This window comes from Sturnus vulgaris, chromosome Z (assembly GCF_052056855.1).
Source record: "Sturnus vulgaris isolate bStuVul1 chromosome Z, bStuVul1.hap1, whole genome shotgun sequence".
Classification (NCBI taxonomy): domain Eukaryota; kingdom Metazoa; phylum Chordata; class Aves; order Passeriformes; family Sturnidae; genus Sturnus; species Sturnus vulgaris.
This window is the reverse complement of record NC_142283.1, coordinates 64304268-64329347: the sequence shown is the minus strand read 5'-3', so window position 1 is coordinate 64329347 and position 25080 is coordinate 64304268. Positions and strand designations below refer to the sequence as shown.

The 25080-nt window shown below is 39.9% G+C and overlaps 1 protein-coding gene across 2 annotated transcripts; it reads right to left on the bottom strand.

Annotated features, from left to right (window-relative positions):
• Nucleotides 1-1596: 1596 nt before the first annotated feature.
• On the bottom strand, nucleotides 1597-23733 carry MIER3 (MIER family member 3). 2 transcript variants are annotated; one of them, XM_014887025.2, is made up of 13 exons: nucleotides 23604-23733; nucleotides 22922-22946; nucleotides 20561-20706; nucleotides 18609-18743; nucleotides 17104-17224; nucleotides 15094-15179; nucleotides 14840-14912; nucleotides 12555-12706; nucleotides 12009-12090; nucleotides 7703-7797; nucleotides 5882-6009; nucleotides 5548-5693; nucleotides 1597-5466 (listed from the first exon to the last, which is right to left on the bottom strand). In XM_014887025.2, the coding sequence occupies exons 1-13, from the start codon at nucleotides 23610-23612 to the stop codon at nucleotides 5009-5011; spliced, it is 1656 nt and encodes a 551-aa protein (XP_014742511.1). In that variant the 5' UTR covers nucleotides 23613-23733; the 3' UTR covers nucleotides 1597-5008. The 2 variants fall into 2 exon arrangements, with proteins under 2 accessions (XP_014742511.1, XP_014742512.1); XM_014887026.2 differs by having other exon boundaries at nucleotides 7703-7794; nucleotides 23604-23730.
• Between the last annotated feature and the right edge of the window lie 1347 nt (nucleotides 23734-25080).

Below are 25080 nucleotides of genomic sequence, written 5' to 3'. Positions count from 1 at the left end.
GCAAGGGAGGGGATTGTCCTGCTGTGCTCTGCACTGAGTGCTGGGGGCTGTTCTGGGTGCCACAGTATAAGACAATAAACTCCTAGAGAACATATCCATGGGAGGGCCGTGAGGATGTTGAAGGTTCTGGAGGGGGAAGCCTGAAGAGGAGCAGCTGAGGTCTGTGCAGCATAGAGGAGACTGAGGGCAGACCTCACTGTGGTCTTCAGCATCCCCTCGAGAGGAAACAAAGCAGCAGGCACTGACCCCTTCACTCTCATGACCAGTGGCAAGACCCAAGAGAATGGCCTGGACTTGTGCCCAGGAAGACTGAGGTTGGATATTAGGAAAAGGTTTTTCATCCTGGGGGTGTTTGGGCACTGGAACAGGCTCCCAGGACAGTGGTCACAGCATCAAGCCTGACACAGTACAAGAAGTGTTCAGACAATGTTCTCAGGCACATTGTGTGACTCCTGGGGTATTTTGTGCAGGGCCAGAGCTGGACTCTGATGGTCCTGAGTTGGGTCTCTTCCAACTCAGCATATTCTATGGTTCTATGACTAGGCTGTTTGTTCAGCACTGGAAAGACTTAATCTCATCTTTTAGTGGTAGAAATGAATGTTTCCTACCTAAATGGAAGTGTAAGTAACTGATTTGAGTGGAGTTTAGGTTAAATACACATACACTGAACTTCAACCACTTTTAAGACCCCAGTATGGTCAGGCTAACAAGTAGTTGCATCCAAACAAGAACTAGATGGGGTCAGTCATTACAATTTATTCTAACATCAACTCTTATACTAAACAACTAAAAAAAAGGGAGCAGCTTGTAACTGTTTTTGATAGGAATTTTGTTTTGCAGATTGTACTGACCATCATGAGATAGACATCCTTGTATCTCTCCCTCAGGGGAAGCAAGCTTGGCGAATTACAACTTTTGCTGTTTACAATTTTATCAGCTTGTACTCCTGTCTAATTAAAAAAAAAAAAATTCATTTACTTGAAGACTTACTGCGCCAGCCACTATAAAAACAAGCATGCTGGGTCCAGGAAAGAACTCCACTAATTCCATCTGGCATTTGACAGAATTGGTATGTAAGATCTTACAGCTTTTCAGGGTCCAAGATTAGTGCTTGTTGTCTTGAGGGACTGGAGAATGAAGGCAAAAAGCATTTCAAATTGTTTAACTACATCATTAAGGCCTAAACCAAGTAAAATTTTTGTATTCACAGCTGTAATCTAACTTGACATGGATTTACAAATTTGGGTGAGTTTTCTTTCCCCAGAGAACAGGTATATATTCCCCACAGCTTAAGTGTAGTCTGAACACGGGGTGACACTGCTGCAATATGTTACTCTGAAGATACATTTCAGCCCCATCTGAGATTTGCTATAGTTTAGCCATAATGTCTCAAAAGTTCAAGGCAAACCATTACTCATCAGCTACCTGCATCACTGCCTGCTGCATTTTTCACTCCTCTGCCCATCACAACACAGATGGTAGCATGGGCTTTGGTGATACCCAGAGTTCTTAAAAGTGCATTCAGTTACTGCTAAATATCTCTGGAAAAGAAGTAGCAAACACACTGCAGATGCGTGAAGAGCTTTACAAATAAAGAAAGGTTTCCAGACATTTATTTCTGGAACTGTACACCAGGTATTAAAGTACAACAAATACAAAATAATGCTCAAAAAAATCAGTGTTTATGTACAAATATTAAAACCAATGCAACAACAGCGACTTCCTCTTGAACATTTGATACTAAAACATGTTCCGATTGTCACTTGATTTATGTTATGCACAGGGTAGTTACTTTGAACTGAGAATAACTGGAATCTCTGTTTTATTAGGAAGACTATAACCATTCCTACTTTATTGTACAACTGATAGCATCTTCCTCCTTTCAATGAAAAATAGGAATAATAAAAATAGTAACATTGTCATTATCTTACAAATTACTGTATTTCATTTCCCTGTCTGTAGACAATGTGCTTGTAATGCTGGGCAAATAGCGTCCCTGCTGGTCAGTTTATCCATTAGTTTACATTCAAAGTTAAATACTCATTAGAGACTTTGGTTAAATTAAGTAGTATCACTGTGTCCTACTTGAACTGAAGTTTTACTATATTTTTGACTCTCAGTTTCAATTGCACAACTCACTGACCTAATTGTACACAATTTTGTATTCTTCAAACAGTATTGTACATCCTTCAAGTAAATTCAGCGGTTTGACCATTACAAGAGGAAGACTAAACACTTAAGAACCTAGCATGGGAAGATGACGTGTGACCAACTGTGGTATTGCTATAATCACAGCACCAGTTACACTTCTACATGAATCTGCTACCCTCTTCAGATTCCCTGTACATAAAAAGGATACATTTACCAATACTGCAATTGCCCATTATGGATTTTTTTGGTTTGTTTGTATGAAGAAAACACGTGGCAAAGGACAAAGAATTCATCACAGTTTGTTACAAGAATTGTGCTTCACTGTGTAATAGCCAAGGCATTGTGATTTCTTCACATGGTTGCAATTCAGTTATCTCCATGCTGATTTTCAGAACACAATTCTTTTAATAAACAGTAACAAGTTCTCCATTTAAATGTTTAAACTGAGAGAAAAAAAGTAAGTCCAGCTTTTAAAAGTAAAGTTCAATAAATAGCTATTTTACATGGATAAAGTCATAGTGGTACAAATTTATGAATGTCACATCAAGCATGCACAAAAATGTTACTATACACAGAAGTAGTCAGAAAATATTGAAAGAGATATCTAAAAAGATATGAAGAATTTACATATTTACGAAATCTTGCAAATTATTGCCTCATTTCAACAAGGAATTAAAAGTAAACGATACCAGCTAGCTAGCCAACAGGCTAAATAAGATCAGCATTTATATTAGACTACCCGGAAATCATTCTTCTCTCGTATCATTTTCTGAATTTTGGTCAAAGTCTTTATTAAATAACTAAAGTGTCCATTCAACTTGCTGACAACCCAAACCTTAGACAAGTCTCTGCCTACATTAAGAGCCCAGCAATGCATAGATAAACTGAGTATATTACTGCATCAACTAATGAAAATGGGCGTGTTCATTTAAGTGCAACTGGTATAAGCATTCAGTCATCTTTGTATGATTTTTATACAGACCAGCCACTCACTGTAAACCCATAGAAAAACTTGAATGTATAACATTGGAAGATTATGGCCAGAATTCTACAAAATTACTTAAAATGGGTTGATTCATTAACGAAAGAAACAAGGTACAAAGTTCAGCACAAAACACAGCAGTAAGAAGCTGAGAACTTGGCTAAAAATGTCAAGAGTACAACACAGGGCCAAGGCTACCCATTATTTACTGTGTACTTACTAAAGTTAAGTATTTCAGAGATGTTTAAGTTAAGAACTGATTACAAAATCATAGCTACTTTTGTCCACTGTGCTAAACTAATTTGTTTTTAATATGATAAATGTGCTATTGCATAAACACTTCAAAGCAATCTTCATTACAATGCTGTAAAGAAAACTCCATATGCTGCATCTGAAACTCAGGATGTCAATGCAGTTCACAGTATGCATAATAAATACCCTCTTCCCTTTCAAATATTAAAAGTCACTACTTTCTAATTACTCAGCACAACCTTGAAGCAACTATTAAAAATATCAACAATGCAAACTTAATTGCTTGAATAATGAATACAAATTAGTGGCAATTAAATTTGTAATACAAACAGTGCAAAGAAAAGGTATGGAGGGACAGGGGTAATCCTACTCAAGTGAGGTTCAGGCTTTCATCAGAATACCCTGCCAGCTGTGTGCTACGACATGTTACAAGCCAATACTGTGCTTGGTTCCTGCAGCAATTGGAAAAAACGTTTGCAAGACAAACATCCTGGATGGCTAAATTGCACTCAAGGTTCAAAAATAAAAAATGCAATGAAGTTAAATAGTTGCTTTTATGGGATGAATTTTTACTCATCCTTTCCTATTTGACCAAGGAAGTGAAGTGCCATTTTGAAGCCAATGACTTGTCAAAACAAATAAATGCAATCCACACTAAATAAAAACTTTCAAGCACGTACTTCAAGGTTCTACTATTACTATATAAACTAAGTCCCTCAAAACTGTTAACACTTAGAACTGCAGTGCTCCAAACAACTTAAGATGTCTTCCAAATGTAGATTGTTTAGTGGTAAATCCTAAGCTGTGCAGACTGTAGCTTTATACATCAGCTGCCTTGGGAAAGTTAAGGTACACGATTGCATTACTCTTCAAAGTTGTGGACAAACCCCATCCAAATACAATATAGCCTGTTTAAGCCAGTAAGTTTAAAGTACACAGACATCTATGGCAGCATGATTATTTCTGTGTAAGGTAGCCATGACCTTTAACTTTGCAACAGCATTCAAGTGTAGATCTTCACTTTAGTCATCTTAAGTCCCTTGTGCTAGCTTCCACCAACATGAATTTGCTGTTTTGTAAACTGAAGTGCTCTAGTTTAGTATCACATGAGAGAAAGTTCCATTAAAAACACATCCTTGTATGTTTGTGCAGTTTAAAATAAAGAAACCCATCCCTGCCTTTATAAGGGGGGAGAAAAAAAATGCTACATTGAGCAGGGATCAGGATTGGTACCTGTAAACATTGTTATTCCACTGCAGCCATTACGGCAAAAGTAACTTAGACTAAAAAAGCCACTCCAATCCGTTCTGAACTTCTGTGCTGGTTTTGAAACGGTGGCCTCCGTCTACAGGCTTTAGGAAAAAAAAACTGAAGCAGAGCTTAAAGCTGCACCACAGAGTTCTCTTAGTCCCAAACTCTGCCACACATCCTATGACATTTCCACATTTATGGACTGAAAAAAGAAATTACTCTTGATAAATCAAGATATAGTTCTATACATACAAAGACATCACTGATGTCATAAAGTTCAAACTTCCAGTGAAAGACTAAGCAAACCTGATAGCTCCCATCAAGTTTACTACTACTGCATAAAGTACCCACTGTTTGTTTAGTTTTCCACAGTCATTCTGAATGAAGGGCAGCATGTTGATGGAGAGTGTGGGTATTGATAAAACCATTTGTCTCATTTGCAGATAGACTGCTGAAGTCAGCCACTGAAACAGCCATTTTGGCACTCGTAATGTGGTGTGTGTGGTTCTCGAAGTCCACACCAAGGTTATTTACAGAGACATCATTCATGAAAGATTCTGGGACAGCAATCCCCCTTTTCAATCTCTTCACAGGTCTTTCCGCCTCCTCACTGCACATGTTCATTTGGTTTAGGTCTGAATGATAAAAGCCAGTCTCAAATAAATTAAAACAATCACTTTCACCATTGCTAGGCAAGTTAAGCAATTCTTCTGTTCCAACAGGCACATGATTAACTGGTGCTCGGGGTAAGCTGTCCATGGGAGGAAAAGCATCATCCAGGCAGTTCACATCTGAAGTGTGGCAGACTGCAGCTACACTGTTTGTCAGTGCTGGAAAACAGATGAACACAAATGCAAATGAAATAGTTGTTTGTGTAGTTCCAAGCAAGGTTTTTTTTTTTCTTGATTTACCTGTCAACTCATTGGCAGTGATAGAGTTCAGAATGCTTAGCTGTTGATCAGGAATGGTTTCTGTTCGACTATTAGATGTTAAGGCTGAAGAATGCACTGCTCCTCCAAAGGATTCTGCTTCATCTACCAAACGATCCATGTAGTCCCTAAAAGAATATTGCATCCATATCGTATTACATAACTGGAAAACAAGACCTATAAATGATGATAGATTTAATTTCAGTTGCCATAGCCACTGAAGTTTTACATTGCAATGACAGAAGTGGGGTGGGGGGGAAGTCTTCTACATTTACGATTTGCAACAGAAAACACATTCCAAGAGCATTTTACTTACGTAACTCCTGGATGATGGTTGTATTTCTTCTTTCCAAATCTTGTTTGCTGAGCAAAGTAATCATAACGTTCTGACTTTTTCCACATGTAGTAGAAAGCCACACACTCAGCAACTGTTCTGGTTCTTACCTAAAGGGCAACAAGAAGAATTGACAAGATTAATGTGAAGACTTAGGTTTTGTCATCTTCCCAATTCCCACTCCTGCAATATTGTTAGTTTTTATTGTTCTGGAACAAATCTTTGCAGACTTCAAACAGACTTCTAGTTTCAAGTATTACATTTGTACTACTCAATGCATTATTAGATTTTTTAACTAGGCTGAAACTCCATCTACATCTGAAGTGCTTATATATATATATATAAATAAAAGCATTTTTTAAACTGTAAGATACTCTCTCTTATGATGGAAAAAGCTGAGCAAATGAATTATCTAAGAGGAGTGAAGCACAGAAGACTCTGGGTACCTATTCCTTTGTCCAGAACCGTGAAGGCTTTGGCAACAGAGATGTCAAGCCACAACTGTAAATGCTTAAACAAAATAAAACTGTAGTCTTGTTGAGATGGTATAAAGGACTGAAAACACTCATTTTGCATTAACTGTTTGTCTCTTTCCCTAAAATAGAGGTGCTTTGTGAAGTCAGATTTTTAGAGAAAAAGTCATTACTTCCACTTTTATCTACCTTTTGATGCAGAAACATTTCACATCATCATCACATCACCCAGAGTTCCAGTTTTACCCAATACAGTCGGGCAGTAAAATATATTTCAGTGTTTTCAAACATACAGAAGTATCAGTGGCGAATCCAAAATGCCTTGGGTGCAGTAGTAAACCTTGCTAGTTTAGGCACAGACATACCAGGAAAGGGAAGAAAATAACAGGTGTCCATACGCTAATACATGGTCCCAGTTAACAAAGCTTTGCACTGCAGTGATAAGGAAATACATCTTGTTAAGCTCCTCCACACTCTAAATCTTGTCTAGCTGATACTTGCTTTTCACAAGTGACAACACCGTATACTGTATCCCAGAATTTTCCCTAAACTTTCTTGCTTTTGCCCAAGATTTCTTAGACGAATTCTGGTCCATAGTGACAAACACATGAACACACGTGTTTTGGTCTATGCATGAAAATATATTTTTAATCTATGATGTGTTAATGTTTATTTGTAAAGTCCATTTAAAATTGGAACTATCCAAATTATTTAGGATGGGTTAAGCCAGGTACTGGGCAATACTAGTAGACTCTTTTGAACAGCAACCACAATCCTATAAAGTTCACCTGAAATACAATAAAAACACCAGACTCCTAAAGAAAAAAACCCCTTTAATGTAGCATCAAAAGCATAAAGGAGATATACAGGAAATTTGGAAACACAGATATTGTCAACTATTGCTTTTTAATAAAAATAATTAAAAGCCCTATTTTTCAGACACAGAGGAGTCTATCAGAAGCAATCCAGACCTTCCTGGTGACAGAAAAAAATCAGGCAAAGATGCATTCTCCCTTCCTATAGCTATGGTACAGAAATGCTGTTCACTTCTAGGAAAGGCATGAATTTAAATTGAATTTTAATGCACATAGCATAAATAGAAGTGATGTCAAGTTGATTTCAGAGATAATATATTAACTCATCTCACAATGCCTAGTATTTCCAATGACATTTGGAAATATTAGTGCAAAGAAAGGAAAAATTAGTTCAAAATTGACGAATTTATTTTAATAGGGTTCTTATTTCCCTCTTCTGTATGGCTTCTGACAGATTGCCTTCATATAGTATCATACAATTTACCAATTTTTCCATTTAACTGTAAAATACTAACCTTGTTTTTCTGTATGAGATGAAAGTCTTTTCCGTACATCAGAAGTGCATTTTCAAAGCTTCTGCATTCCTCTTCTGTCCATGCTGTCATCTCTTCTAGATAATTACAAAAGTAGCATGAGAAACTTGATTTAACTCACTAACCTTTTACAAAGAATAAAATTTTTGTTCCTAATGGATGAATATCCAAATACATTCCAAAGAAAAAGTAATTCAGTTATTTAGATCCATGTTATTTCTCCTACTGAGAAACTAACCTACCTGAAATTTAACATTCTTCTTTACAAAGAATGTTCTAGAAGAGTTTGATTTCAGTAATCTTTCATCCTTGAAGACAAAGAATATTTCAAAGATTTATTGTTCTTAATGAATTTGTCATTTAAAAATACTGTTTGATAACATCAGTGAGGTGGTAGGTGTGATGATTTTTCTCAGTATTTCTTGTTACACAGAATAGTTGAAAAAAAGAGTGAAGGAAAATCCAGATTTGATGGATGGTCCTGTTCTGACTGAGAGAGCACCACAGACAAGAAGGCCTGACAGAGCCCATCCCTGCCGTGCAAACCACAGGAGCAGTGCCAAGCCCTCACCCTCCCAGGCACTCAGCAGTGCAGGCCACATCTTACCCAGGAGCCAACTGCCAGCCTGGATGCCAGCCTTGGTGCGTGGCACTGTGAATCACAGCTGAGAAATAAGGTGGGATGAACTGTCAGCAGGAGGGAATTCCAACCTGACACAGACAGCCAATGGATCCAGCACGAGAGAGACTGCCCAGACCATTCAACACTTGCCTGATCTCATAAACCCCCTGGTGAGGCAGTGCACTCCTGGAAAAGGCGTAATGCACCATGGAGGAGTGCCTCAGGACTAAACCTAGGTCAGGAAGCCATACAGGACAAACTGACTGGGACTACACTTAACATGATCCAGGCTTTTTAAAAATGAGGACTATCAGGGAATCCAGAAAAAAAACAAATAACCACCTGGTTCTAAAGAGCCACAGATCTCCAACCCCTTCAGATCTCTTGAGGAGAAACTGCAAAATTCTTTTATCTTTTTTTTTTTTTAATGACTAAACCTGCATTTCCTAAAACTGGATTTTGGTTAGACAAACAACAACAAAAATCATTCAAGACTCTTCTTAATTTCATATCTTGATTGTAGCTTTGGGTATATATGTAAGTAAGGAATAATTTTTCAGATATCTTACATTCATAACGGTGATCCAAAAAGTTTCCACTCAACTAACTAAGAAACTAATATTAAAAGCAAGTGGGGGGGGAAAGCATTCACACATTTCAAAGTATTTCTGGAAGTAGACACTGAAAACAAGACCTTTCTGCTCCCAGATGAAAGCGATAATCACTCCACAGCTTTTTTTTTGTTGTTGTTTCTCAGCCCCATTAATTTTGCATTCCTTACTACAGAGTTCTTAACCTTTGAAGAGGAGAAAATAGTCCCATGTGAAGTCTTACAGTTAAGAAACTCATCTGGGAGCGAGGTATTCTTGATTTCCATACTGAGAACAGTAGTGAGCTTCAGTGGATAGAGTAGATCATAGTATAATAGCTACTCTAAAAGACAGACACTGAAAACATTACAGAATCATAGAATCATTAAGGTTGGTAAAGACCTCCAAGACCATGAAGCCCAACCTTTGATCAAACACCAACTTGCCAACTAGATCACAGCACCAAATGACTTATATTTAGTTGTTTCTTGAACACTCCTAGGAATGGTGATTCCCCCATCTTCCTGGAAAATCTATCCCAATGTTTAACAACCCTGTCCATGAAGTTCTTTGCAATACCTAATATAAACTTCCCCTGGTGTAGCTTGAGGCCATTTCCTCTTGTCCTGCTATGGTTGCCTGGAAGAAGAGGCCAACCCCACCTGGCCACAGCATCCTTCCAGGCAGTTGTAGGGAGTGATAATGTCACCCTGATCCTCCTTTTATCTGGGATAAACACCCCCAGCTCCCTCAGCTGCTCCTCACAGCACTGGTGCTCCAGACCCTGCCCCAGCTCCGTTCCCTTCTCTGCACTCACTCCAGCCCCTCAGGGTCTTTCTTGCAGGGAGGGCCCAGAACTGGACACAGCACTCGAGGTGTGGCCTCAGCAGTGCCCAGCACAGGGGGACAATCCCTGCCCTGCTCCTGCTGGCCACACTATTGCTGATCCAGCCCAGGATGCCATTGGCCTTCTTGGCCACCTGGGCACACCCTGGCTCATGCTCAGTCACTGTCACCAGCACCCCCAGCTCCTTTCCAGCCACTCTGTGCCAGCCTGTGGCACTGCCTGGGCTTGTTGTGACCCAAGGGCAGGACCTGGCACTTGACCTTGTTGAACCTCACACCATTGGCCTCAGCCATGATCCAGCCTGTCCAGATCCCTCTGCAGAGCCTTCCTGCCCTCCAGCAGACCAACACTCCCACCCATTCTGGTTTTGCCTGCCAATGGACCAAGAATGCACTTGATCCAGATCATTGATAAAGATATAAAACAGAACTGCCCCCAGTACTGAGCCCTGGGGAACACACCAGCCAGGTGTAATTCCATTTACCATCATTCTCTGGGCTAAGCCATCCATATGGCTTTATCTCAGTGAAGAGTGCACTTGTCCAAGCCATGGGCTGTCACCTTCTGCTGGAGAATTCTGTGGAGAATGGTGTCAAAGGCTTTACTGAAGTCTAGGTAAGCAACATCCACAGCCTCTCCCTCATCTACTAGGCCTTATTCCTCCATCTATCCATTGCTATTTTAATGAGGGTATAACAGTTCCATTTGAACTTGGGGATGGGGTATGGGTGAGGATTACTAGTCCTTAGGATGGAATTTTGGCCTCTAAGCCACAAATGGACAAAAATATTTTTAAATCCTGAAATAGGAACCTAAATTCTGAAGAGGTACTGGATTTAGGATACAGCCCTGTAGCAGATATTTTAAGGTCTACAAAATCTTTTCTTTTACATTAGACTTTTAAAGCATTCTTCTTATAGTCCTTACTGCCCCCTTCAGTTTGCTCTTACTGTCCTGATTTTGGCCAAGATAATTTTCTTTTTAGTAACTGGTACAGTACTGTGTTTTGGATCCCATATGAGAACAATATTGGTAACACACTGATGTTTTAGTTAGTGCCAAACTGTGCAATTAAGGACATTTCATTGTCCCGTGCTCTGCAGAGATCAGGTGCACAAGTGGCTGGGGGAGCATGGCCAGGAGAGCTGACCCGACCTGGCCAAAGGGATATTCCATACACAGACTGACATGGGCAGGGCAGGAACAGGCTGGGAGGGGCCGGGCGCTGCTGGGGGATGGGCTGGGCATCGCTCAGCAGGGGCTGAGCAACCGCGACACTGGGCACCACTCACCTCTGGGGGTTTTACTCATCTCTCTTTCCCTTTCTTCACAATTATTGTCAATTATTTTTTGTTTTAATTATTAAACTGTTCTTATCTCAACACAAAGTTTTGCTTTTTTCCTCTAATTCTTGTGTACACCAGGAAAGGAAGTCGTGAGGCAGGAGGAGTGAGTGGGCAGCTGTGTGGTACTTAAGTTGCCAGCCGGCGTTTAACCACCTAGACACACACCTCTCTCACAGCACCTGAACTGTATACACTCAACTTCCCTTGGGATCCAGTTCTGAGCAGAGGGCTATCTGCCAGCATATCAGCTTACAGCACAGCTCATAACCCATTCTGCTTCACACAATACATACGCAAAAATAAAGGACAAAACCCCATCTTTGTTAAATTACTTTATCTGGTTTTCATTTAAGGGATTAATAAATAATAAGGAGAAACGAGACTGAAGCCCATTTTCCAGTGCAGACTCAAGCAAAGCTCTCCGTGCCTCATGGAACTATAAAATGGAGCCCGTTTAGGGCCGGCATGGCACAAATGTTAGCATAGAGTGAGGGCTTGTTTATGTACCCATCTATATTCTCCTGATTTTGGTACAATGTTATCAGACTGTAATCAACCATGATCTCAAAGAGATAGTATCTAGTGGATGAGAACTGCTTTACAGCAGCAGAATCACAACTCTCCCTACCCCTCTTGTCAATCTGTTTCATTGTTACAACAGCTGTGGAGGAAAGAAGGGAAGGCCAAAGACAAATCCTCAACTTCTCTACGAACTGCAAACTTCTGTAGCAGAACTTCCAAATGGCCGACTGTCAGATTATACCTAATTTGTACTAAAGTCTTCATGACAGGGATGGCTTGATAACCTGATTCCTACTCAAATGATTTTCCACACAACTTTTTTTTTAACCACATTTTTCTGAAAAATTATGTATTCTCTTACCCTGAGATGCCTTTCCATTTGAGCAGTATCTCTCAATTGCTTCTTTAACATTATGGCTACTTTTAAGAAGTTCATACAGGGCCTATAAAATAAAAAAAGTCTTTAGAAAGAGTCAAAAATTTCTCATATCCATTCTAGACCTCCAGAATTAGTCTTCCAGGGAACATATCTAGTGAAAAAAAAACCATAGAGGATTCATCTTTACACATGATAGAAAAAACTTAAAAATAAGAGCCAAAACCAAAATCATCCAAAACCTGAGGCAAGATTTGACTACAAAAATGTAAAACACTGTATGCAATTATTAAAAAGGCTGAATTTGTCAACAGCATGACAATCAGAAACATCACAGATCATTAGGATGCCAACATTCAGATACTCAACATTAAGCACGTGCTTAAAAATTTTAATTAGGATCTTGACCCCATACTATCCAACAAAGGAATGAAGACATTGAGTAGTGGTGCCTTTATAACACAAAGCAGAGAAGGAGACATGTTGATTACAAAGTGCTATGCCACAAATGGAACAGGATATAAAACCTACTTGTTCATTGTCCCGTGTATGTAGTCCTTCAGGAATTCTGCCAATCATTTTTTCATTTCCTGTTCTTAAGGAGGTTTCAAAAAGGTATTCTTTAACTTTACTTTCTGAGATCACATCAGGTTTCCAAAGTAAATGGTCTTCATTTTCATAAGCTGATAAAACAGAAACCCATTCAAGCCAGGTGTAACATTTTTAAGGCTGTAAAATTAAAAGCTATTTCACAAATACAAAGAACAGGAACACAGAAGCAATCAAATCAAGCATGATCATACCACTTTTGAACTGCAGATCACTTTGGCTATTTAGTAATTTTCAACTAAAATTTGACAAAGAATTACATTAAAAAATGGCAATCTACATGGCAGAGTGATGATTTGTTTTTCCATTCAGTAGCAACTAAACGTTGTCAAGAATTTAGTATGTTGAATGCTGTAAGTGATTAGGATGTACAGTCCTCCACAGTACATTGAAATGACACCTGCAACTTTCAGATAGCTGATCTCAACAATGATACACCACACAAGAGCTGACCTGAACCTTTGTCAGTCTGTGCATATGTTTCAATACTAGATTAAACTATAAATCCTTTACTCTGATCAATACATGTGATTACCATTGCACATCATGTTTTCTCTCAGCAATACAGAATTTGAGTTATTTAATTCAAACACAGAATCATAATGGCTGTTACAGCAAAAAAATATGGAGAGCTCAAAGCTCTCCTAAAACTGCAGGAAACAGCATTAGGCTAAGGTGAGGAATAAAACAACACCACTGAAAGTTTTTTTTATGGTTGAGTAACATGGAAAGCTTTCAGACAGACAGGTTACAAGTGTAAAGTTTACAGGAGTGCAGAACTGCTTTCCAGCTCAATTCTAGTAGCTGGACTACATAGCACAAATGTAAGCCCGTATTTGCCATACTAACTCTTCAGGGCATACAGGAAAGGCTTTCACAGAATCCTCCACCCCTATAACCAAGCCAAACCTTCCAGAGCGCTGGTGACACTCCTCTTCAGCTTTCTTTACCAACCAAGACAATGCAGTGCTTTTTGCTAGAGTCCAGGACCAATAACCCTCAAAAGATGCACCTTGAGCTCTCTGATCTAGGAGCTACCCCTTTGCTCTTGGCCATGCTATCAGACAAGACTTTCACTAGTTCTCTCTACTACCAGCTCATTACCGAGAAAATTGTCAGAAACCTGTCCTTGGTCATCCTCTGGTCATAAGAACTTCTTTAGTTCTCGGCTGAGAAGTCAACATGTGGAAACAGTACAAGAATTACTCACATAAATCCAGGCCTTACTACTCCATTGCTTGCAACCCATTAGCATCATGCTTGAATCTTAAAAAATTGGAGGCTTTCCTAGGTCTTAAGCAACACAAGAGATATTCACTTCCTAACACTTCCAGCTCCATCCCTATCAAACATTCTTCTTCTCATTGCAAAGGATTATACCTCAAAAGAGCAGGTGGCACTATTGAAAAGACTCAATACAATTCACTCAAATAATATCTCCCTTAAATGTTAAAGAACACAAGCACTTCACAGAGTATCAAAAATTTACAGAAAAAACCATAAAATGCCTTTCATTTATTATTGTATCACCCTACAATTTCTTAATTTCACAGCTGTTCCACCCATGAGAAAAAATGTTGGCATTATTTCCGTTTTTAATTCCACAGCTATATGTGCTAGGTTTCTAAAGAAGCAAAATAAAACTCCATTAAATAAGGCTCTTTTTCCCACTCTAGCACAACTGCATTTTTTAACCTACATTTGCACTGGAGTAACATCATATTTAAAACACCACATTTTTGAGAGACAGTATTACAGGACCTACACAAATTTAAAATAGCTTATTGCTTTGTTTTCCATATCAATTTTGTAAATCACACAGTTTTACCTGCCAAAAAGAACAAGCAAGGAAAAATACTGTTTGAACAGTCTTCAATGTAAACTATGTTACATACTCATAGACCAGCTATGATTCTCCAACGAAGTTACTCATATTTGACCTACAGTTAGTTGACACCTAATATTACCAGACACTTCAAAATTAACCCTCTAATTTTGTCTTAGTAATATCCTCTCCAAGCTGGAGAGTCACACTTCTGAGATATAAGTATACAGTTGTGCTACTTCAATTTTCTAGTACTTCTTTTTTAATGGTCTCTGAGACTTTAGCCAGTTAATTGAATTGACCTTACAAATTTAAATAACATTTTTCCATCAAGAGCTGTGTATAAACATAAAATAAGAAGAAAACAATTAGAAGAACAAACCCTTTTCATCATCACTGCATCTGCCAAGGTAAGCTGGAATTTCAGCCTGGTACTGTGAACCAATCATTATTTCCTGAAAATGTAATAAAAATTAAGAGAAAAAGTTATTAACAATATTTTGTGTATGGAAGTATTAAAAAATGTCATTAACCTGGTATTCCTGAATTAAGATACAATTTTAGATAAATACTAAAAATCTTATTGGATTTTTGTTAACAGCAAATTTCTAAACTTTAAAAAAACATAATTATTACCTTTCTCAAGTCTTCAGATGAGTTACCATTGTCTGCCTCTACATCTTCACCATCAGATTCCTTATCTCCATCACATGTGGTGTTTGCTTCAGAAACAGAGAAGTTTGTTTTTAGTAACGAAGAATATTTTGTTCAAGCACAGAAGTACAAGACATCATTCACTTTTGAAAGGAGCACCTCTTTTATTCAAGGAGACATTTACTGTGTGTCTGTTGATCCAGATTTCTATCAAAACCAAACTTGAATGAAGTCAGAACACACTGGTATTCGTATAATGCAGAACTGAAACATTTAACTTCATTGCAAATGACATAATCTACTGTATTTTCAACAGTCAGAAGGAAATGAGAAAACTTTTTGTTGATTTTCTCAAGAAAAGCCTACACCTAGAGAAAAAAAAAGACAACTTCCAGGGCTATGACAAAGCCTCAGGTTAATCACAAAGAGAGTAAAAAGCTGAAGGCATGTCTCTATTACCTACTAAAACCTTTCATCAGAAGTTTTCACGGGCATTCAAAACATTCCTTTTAAACCAGAGTGCCTTAGCACAGAATGAAGATACAGGAGAGACACAAAATATGGAGTAAGTAAAAGACAGCAAAAGACTGCTTACTCCTCTTAAATCTCCTTTTTTTTCTTCCCATCCCTTAGGAAGAAATACAGTGGAGCCCTCCAAACAATTACAATACGTTACTCCACAGAATAACTCATATTTTAGAATCTGGAACACTGTGGTACTGGGTTCTGAAGCCGCTCAATTTTTATAGTTGTATAATCCCCAGCAGAAGGGAATCTATGGTTGTGACACAATTACAACTACTTTGCATTCTCCAACTTCAGAAAAAAAATACTTATAGACTGGGCTGAAATTTTAGCTTCATCACAACTAAAACGTTATGAACATCAGAGACAATATCATACCACATGAGACCATATGGACTGAGGGTCTTCTTCCTGTAGTCATTACTAAAATCACCCATCTCTCTCTTTTTTAAGTAGCAAGCAAGGGGCTAACTTGAATGAATGGAACAATATGCTTGGACAATCACAGGCAATTATTTTGCCCAATTAATGTAAACTTAAGGAAACAGTCTAGATAAAGCATATCTTAAAACTGAATGTTATCTTAGAATCAGGGAAATGGACAGAGACCAGAAAAAAGATTGAACTGCCAACAGCACAGAGAACTGACATCTCCTTCCCTGAAATGGTGGATACTTCATCTTAAAATGCCCAGCTTAATGCTCTAACAAAGTAATATTTTGAAAGAAAACCATGACAGCTGATAACAAAGACGACTGTTTCTAAATCCTCAGTACAAATGAGAGGCTAAAGACATCTTTCTATGCAGCTGCCACACTTAGTCTTCCACAATGCTCTAACACTAGGACACCAGTGAAAAAATGAGATGCAACAGGCAAGGAGGAACCTCTTATCCAGGCTGGATAACTGAACTGCTGGCTCCTTCCCATCACAGCTCCATGGATAGTGAAATTTTGGTGGTCATGGGTTTACAGGCCTCATCCCATATAAAACTACTTTGGCTCACCCCAAGAAGTCCTACGGAAAAGTGTTGAATGTGTGAAGGGAAATAATCACAAAGACACTGCGTCCCAGTTCACATCCACAGCCTGCACAGAGGAGTCACTGGCTTAAAAGCAGCAGCAAAAATTTTAGTAATTTAAAAGAATGGGTTACATGTTCATATAATTCACTAACATTGAAAATCATGAAGGGTGTTCCTCAGTACTGTATTAACTATTGATTAGGAAGTCATTGTATTTATAGAGAAATTAATTTCACTTGTGCTTTGAGCGGAGAACAAAATCTAAGTCTTTTAGGTACTCAGTAATGCCAACCAAAGGCAATGCTCATGTACAACATCCTGCAAAGCACTATTTCTCAACTCCTGGTACAGTGAGTAGTATTCTCAGTTTTGCTATTTTAAGGGACGAAGCTACATATAATGTTACAACTTTTTGAATACTATTATAAAATTAGGATTCCTACATCTTAGTGGCCGAGGAAAGAAGTCAGTAGCCTCATGTGAAGTAACTGATGGTGTCAAGTCATCAGCTGAGGACTGTGTTTCTTCATCATCACCCGACAAGAGGTCTTTAGCGATTTCCTCCTGTATGATTAAAATAAAAGAATAAAATCTCACAGTGACTATAAAATATAGACTGGTGAGCACTTAGATTCAGTCAATTGTAAGCCTATTAATTAAAATGAGTTACCTTACCATACGAAAATTTAGCAGACTATACTCCCTTTAATAAAAAGCTAATTTGCTCTTACTAACTAAGAATAAAATCACTCATTTCAGAGTCAAACATAGTGGTTCCCCTGTGTATTCTATTAAAACAAATGCACAATAATTACCATTTGCAAGCATCAATCTCAGATATTCCTCCAATTGCTTCCAGTAAGAAACACCAATGGAAACTGCCTCACATACTTAGCATTCTGTCACTCCTTGTATCACAGATATACTGAAGTTGTAAAAGCCTACTGCCTCCTAAACTCTGGGAAAAGGCCAACCAACCAAAAAAACCCTCAGCTAGGATTTTTGTAGACTTTGCTGAGAGGATAGTTCCAGATAACAAAACACCAAAAAACTCTTATGTTTTCATAGGTTGAAGAAACAATATTAAGAAAGAAAATGCACACTTCCTCCAGCAGCAGACATGTTTGAAACTCTCTGACAGAGATTTGGAAGGGAAAGAACTGTATTAGACAACAAGCCGACTACATTTTTGTAGCCTCAACACAATCGTGAATCCTAATGCGAATCAGATGTGCAGAGCCATCATTATATCCTTCTTTCTGTGGAGTTTACCATTACATCATACTCACAGGAAAAAAAGACATATACTTACTACTTGCATACTTTCTAGCCTCAACTACAAGCTGCACACGCTTTATGGCCAAAAACCAGAATAAAATCTCAGAATTTAAAGTTAACTGGCAAACCACAAAAGCTGAAGTTTCAGAGTTTTGTATCATCAATGCAACACATATAGTCACTACACAATCTCTCACTCCCCACAGCTGACACCCTTCTAAAAGATATGCATTTGAAAATAAAATTCCAAAGCATTCAAGAGTGCTTTCTCAAGTTATTTTCATACCATATTTTGGTACTTGATGTGTGGTGGAAGTCAAGAGTTACTTCTGGACATTGCATATATTATCAAAAAATCCCACTTCTTAACTAAAAAAAAACCCCAAACAACTAACAAACCTTCTATTTATAAGTTCTTTGCACGTGTTTTAGAAGAACTGTAGACATATTTAGTTTTCTTTTGTACTAATATAGTGTCACTAAAGTTGATATGCATCACTATTTGAACTAGATTCCAAATATTCTTGAAAAGGCAGGATCCCAGAGTGACAATGTTTATCAAAATTAATGAAGATAGGTATTTTGTAATGTCGAGATTATGACATGTCATTAAAGCCACCTGGATTTCTGCTTTTAAATAACAATTCAGGTGAAAATGGTTCGGACTTACTTTATCTAGAGTCATATCTGGAAGCTCATCTGCAAGTTCACTTGGAGAGCTATTCGCACTGGAACCTGGCATGACTGGAATCGTGGGTTCATAGCCATAGAATGCTAGTAAATCTTCCAACGGCATGTTTCCTTCCTAAGACAAGAAGATTTACAACACTTCAATAGATTGCCAATTACTTGTGAACAGTTCAGGCCTAAGAGAGTAAGATATATTTTGAAGAACAGAAATAAAAAACAAACAAAGAAAAACTCAGCTGAAAGTAGGAATGATTAAAGGTTTAAAATATTGTGATTCTGTAACAGTAATTCATAAACATGTCTCTTGGCATGTAGTGAAGTTCTGTCAAGCTGTTGGGGAAAACATTTTACTGGATGAAACGTAAGAGTTTACACTAAAAATTTGCTCCTTATCTGATTGATAGTGTAGAACATGATTTGCCAATATTTCTTCAAGAGAAATACAGAAACCTTTGAAGACTTTATTCCTACATAGCTGTAGCTGCACATGGGAAAACCTCCACTAAAGTAAACCAATACGGCAACTTCTAAGCCCTTCCTTCATCTCTTGCACAATGTATTTTATATTAACTTTATTAAATCTATATTATTGAGAATGTAACAAGAGAAAGACAGCCAAGAAAAGGCAAAAATCAAGAGAAAGGCTTGATTTTTAACATTTCTTTTCCAATAGCTTTTGATCAAGTAATTCTAATAACTATCATACTTGCATCCGAATACAATTAATAAAACAATAAACAGTGAAGATTTTTTTTTGGTTACCTGGTTCAAGACATCAGAGTATGAAAAATATTTTCAAACATTTACACCTTTAAAAGTTATACCTCTAAAAATTTTTTGCTGAACTCATACACTGATTAAATTCCCCTTTTTTTCTTTAGTCAGGCAAGGTCTTAATCCTGCAAAGACTTTTCACAATGGGTAGATGGAAACTCATGTGTGAGTCTTTCCAGGATAAGGATGTAAAGTAATAAAGTGTTTAAGGTGAGTGTCTCTCAGTTCTTCTTTCTTCTACTATAGAAGCAGTAAGAGAATTTTGTGGAGTAAAAGCTCAATTTTAACCATCAGACCTGGCAAACTGCTTCACTACTACAACAGCAAGCTCATAATCAGCAAAATGTAATTGTAAAGGCAGTAAGGTAAAAAAAAAAATTAAAAAAAGTTAGTAGTATAAACACTGTCAACTACACATGTAGAAAATTTGTTTTTACATGGACTACACAAAAACAGCCTTGCACTTGATGCTAAAAAATACCTTTTTTCTGAAGTCTGTTGACCTAAACCTGCAGTTATGCTGAGTAATATAAGTGGGTCACCAAACAGCAATGTAAACAGCATCAATTTCAGTGCTCAGCAGGCATTTGGAATGCGTGCTACACTACCACTGATGAACAAGAGGTGTATATATGAAAAACTTATTAAGAAGTGCAAAAAGGAATAGGAAAAGCCAAAGAGCACACTGATCATTTTGTACATCCACTATGTTGCTAAACAGATGAAACTAAGACATAGAAATATAACTTATATAGCAAATTAATGTGACCCATCGTGCCTAAACCAGGATTGTTTGTCAGCACATTGGAAAAGTAAAACCTGACAACATAATGAAACACAGCTAGATGTCATTTCAATAGTAAGCAAAATGTACAGTTTCAACATACAAGTGATCTTAAATGACAGGCCAACTTCAGTGATTTCTCTACCAAAGCAAATGTGCTACTAAATAAAAAATATGAGCACCAATACCTTTGAGAAACTAAGTTCAGCCTTTTCTGCGATGATGCACTGCTACATCCTAACCTTTCTTTTAAACAAGCTGCAAGTGCATTTTTGCAGAAAACTGCACTATACAAGTTGAAGGACAAGCTGAACGTTTTCACTAGAAAAGTTACAATACATATGAACATTCACAAGGGAGAGAGTCACTCTTACCTTTTCTAAATCTTCAATTTCAGAGCTGAAATTTTTGCTTTCTTCCATCATTTCCTCTTCTTCAAGAGTTCGCTCATCATCATAATCGTGTACCAGCATTTCAGCAGATGGGTCAAAGTCATGATCCTCAGATGACAAAGAGCCAACTATCAAAAAAAAACTTAACTTGAGAAATTTCCTCCCCTATACCAACATACAAAATTTAATCCTGGCAAAAAAAACTTGCATGAATTCTCTTACAAATAGGGTCAGAATTCTCAGTGGAGTAACAAATTTGTAACACCTTGAGAAATTCAGCTGCTTTAGATGACCGTTCCGTTTCATTTTTGTAAGTAATACGGTCAGCTTTCTCTTTTGCTATAGACAGAACAGCAAGGAGAAGTACCTTAACAAGCAAAACTAAGTTTCAGGAAATACAATCCCAAATTAATATTTTACTGAATAGAAGTTTGTTCAACACACTCTTTAAATCACCATTAAGACAAAAAGCACACACATCAAAATATATCAGAAGGTGCAAAACTGTGGTCTGTAGACTCTGATTTTATTGATGTAATTTATATGGTAACAAGCATAGTTTTTCACTGGCAAACAGGTAACAGGTTATGAATTCACATCCTACTAATAGCAAAATAAAGTGAGACTCGCTTCCAATTGCTTTAGCCTCACAAATGCATCTCCTGATAAAATTAACTTGTAGCACTTGATCTAGAAGAATAAGCACATTTCTATAATTTCTATAGAATTTCCATAAATAATATGGAAAATACACTAAAAATAACAAAATGCTTCTAATGGATCACATTAATTAACAACCCAGTGTGATAGGTCTGTAGTCCAACAGACACTTTTTAATTACTGAAGATGATACTCAGAAGTCATCAAAAAAGTACTATTATTTTAAATCCATTTTGTCATTTTAATGATTATCATTAGTCAACCAGTTTCCAAGATGAAAATACTCTGCATCAGTAGTCAGTGTTCTATAGTAAAGAATCACCAAATTACAGGGTTGCTTTGCTCTTTAATGTTCACTTCTTTATGGCTTTCAAGTTGGAGCAAAAAGACAGATTATTTCTATTATTATTATTTCTATTGACTATTTATTAGTGTATTTCTCTTTCACTTCTGTTTTCCCCTTATATGCCAGTGTTCTGTTGCAATCCTTAGTTTTCAAGCTTCAAAGAAGAGGTTTATCAAGAAGTATTTCTACCAAGGAACGTCTTCAAAAATTTTGAAAGACATAGCTACAAATTTTCAAGCCTCTTCAAAAAATAATACACTATTCCTCTTTGCACTGCTTTCAGCTTTGAGACAGCTGTAGAAACCAACACTTCTGAACCTTAAAGAATGCCATTTTTCATCATTTATACTAAGAATTCATTCAGTACATGCAGGTAATTGAACTTTGTTCAGCTTGCCTAAGACAAAGCTGCCAAAGTTTGTAATATCATACTGTAGAGAAACATACAGGATTTTTTTATTCACATGCTATTCATATTATGGTCTCACAGAACTTTCAGCACAGCTGACAATGCTACTACAGCTCTAAGAATGACATTATATTTTTAATCCTCTTGCTGTTGGCCACCATATCCTGCTCAAGTTTTAAGAAAGAATCACCTGCCTTAACCTAACACACATTTATTAGGGTGTGCTCGAGATTATTTCTTCTAATTGCTTTTCTGGTTCATTTTCCATTGAATTCAAGGGGAAGTTCTGTTCCACAGACTCTACATTAAAAAGTCCCACTTCTCTTGTAGTTCTGAATGTCCAATACCCCATTTAAAATATTCAAAACTATACTGAAAAATGCAAGCTCAACAAATTTCATAATAGTTAAAGACGATGACAAACACTGCAGAATCCATCTGCATAGAAGAAAATATGTTCCCCAAATTATTTCAGAATAGCCCTGTTGATGTTAACGATGCTTGGTTGTATAACGTATTCCAAAGCACCTCAGCAGCATTTAGTTATAGCCTCGAAAATTACTTGTTATTATAATTTTAAACATTTTCTGTTATTACCAAGAAGTCAAAAATTTAGCCTGCAGTTATCAGCAACAAGAAAAGCTGTTTCTCTCCAGGCTATCGGACTTTACTGAGATGCTGACTTAAAAGTGCTACACAACTTTCATTTAATTTTTGGTTCCGACCAGCCAATTTCTAAGTGCAACTGGACTTAAGTGAAGGATTCCGCAGCGCTCATCTCCTCTTAAAAACCTGGCAGGCGGTTAACAGCGTGCACACGAAGCCTTAGGAAAACTACGAGGGGATAAATTTGGGAAGGAACAGCAAGGAGAGAACGGCGTGCGGGCGACAGGCCGGGTGCCGATGCAGGAGGTGGGCGAGGACGAACCTGGGCTCGAACTCCCAAAAGAAGCCTGCAGGAAAAGAGAGGGCGAGATGAGAGCGGGCTCCCTGCGGCCCGCCAGCAGGCAGGGCTCCTCATTTGACGCAGCCGTCGGAGCTACCCCGTCTCCCCGCCACCCTGCTTTTCCCCGCGCTCCCCTCCAGCCTCAGCCCCAGCGTCCCGCCCTGCTGGCCGGTCCATCGCGCTCACCCGCGCCCATCCCTCCTTCCCTCGCTCCCGCCTGCCGCTCTCTGTCCCTCCTCCTCGGCTGGCACAAGGCCTCCCCCCGGGGCCGCGCAAGGCCTGGCCGGCGCTCCGTCTCCCTCCGGCCCCGGCCGGGCGGGACGTGTCACAGACCGGACCGGCCGCCGCTTCGTCCCCGCTCCCAACCCGGGACGCGCTCCTCCTCCCTCCCTCCGGGCGGTTCTCCACAGCCCGCGCCGCAGCGGCGACACCGCCGACCCGCCCCGCGGCCCCTCCGCCGGCCGCGGGCCGCGCACCGGCACCGCGCCCGCCCCGCGGCCTGGTCGCGCAGGCTCCGCCGCCCCGGCCCCGCCACCCTCGCCGGTCCCGCCGAGCCGCCGCCAGGGCGCCTCCCGGGGTGCCGGGGCGGCGCGGAGGCGCTGCGAGCGCTAGGCCCCGCAGGGCACCGGGCGAGCCCCGCGCCCGGCCCGCTCTGCCCGCTCACCTCCGCCATATTGGGACGATGGGGCCGAGCGGCGGCGCCGCGCCGAGTGCCCGGATGGCGCCGTGAGCCAATGGCGGCCGCGGGCCCGCCGGACCGTCCGTGCGGGCGCGGGGGGACCGGGCCGGGCCGGGCCGGGCCGGGCGGGGCGGCGGAGGCGGGGCAGCGAGCGCCGGGACCCGCCGGGACCCTCCTCTGGCGGCGCCGCCCCGGCCGGCGACGGCGCTCGGCCCGCCCCAGCCCGGCCCCGCCCGGAGAGGGCGCCCGCCCTGCGGGCGGGGGCGGCTGCGGAGGCCAGCGGCGGAGCGGTCGGGGCAGGCGGGAGCCGGGGGTGGCTCGGACCGCGCGGGCTGGGGGAGCCGAGCGGGAGCGGAGCCGGCCGCGTCACCTCGGTACCGGCCGCTAGTGTGCAGGAGAGCTGGCGTCACGCTGACCCCCGCGCCCTAAGTGTCAGGAACTGAAACAAAACTCCTTCAGCCTTTCTGATGTACGTTTTCTGCTCTGGCAAACAGAGAAAGTAAAATTTCCTTTGCAGTGTTCTTACCTAAAACGTGCCATGTCTATTGCAGGCAAGTTATATCCGCTCCCTTTTACAGAATCACGGAATTGTTGGGGTTGGAAGGGACCTCAAGAGACTGACTGGTCCAAACCCCTGCCGCAGGTTGAGGTTCAGTGTCTCCAGAGAGAAAGCCTCAATGACTTCCCCTGGCAACCTGATCCAGTGTACTGCCACCCTCAATGTAAAGTTCTTCCTCATGCTTAGGTGGAACTTTTTTTGTTTTAATATATGGTCATTATGTCCTGTCCTGTTGCTGGACACCACTGAAAAGAGTCTGGTACCATCCTGTTGGCACCTGCCTTTGAGATATTTATACACGTCAAAAAGATCTCCTCTCAGTGCTCTCTAGACTAAACAGGCCCAGGTCCTGTAGTCTCTCCTCATTAGAGAGATGCTCCAGACGCCTCATCATCTTTGTTGCCCTTCACTGGACTATCTCTGCTACTACTTGTCGTTTTTGTACTGAGGAGCCCAGAAGTGGACACTGTACACCAGATGTGGCCTCACTAGGGCCAACTAGAGGGAGAGGATCAACCTGCCTTGATCTGCTGACCATACTCTTCCTATTCTCTTAATAGCATTTTATGTCCCTCTACACATAAAGTTGGATTGGGCTGTCATCCCAGGCTACAAAGACTGATGCTTTTAATTTCGGATTCACAGGTTTCTGCTTCTGGCCAAATTTCAATGGCCATACTTGATATATTGCTGTGCTGGAGGGGTGGTGTGTGTCACAGAAACACTCACAGGCAGTAGTGCCCCAGGCTGTGTCCCACATGGGGCACTGGGGAGGCTCAAGGCTGTATGCGAAGTGAATGGCTGCTTTGGATGCATCCTAAGTTCAATTTGGAGACAGTGTAGAGATCTCAGGTTAGTTAAGGTACTTGAGCAGGAGAGTGCACATCAAGATAAAGAGTGAGG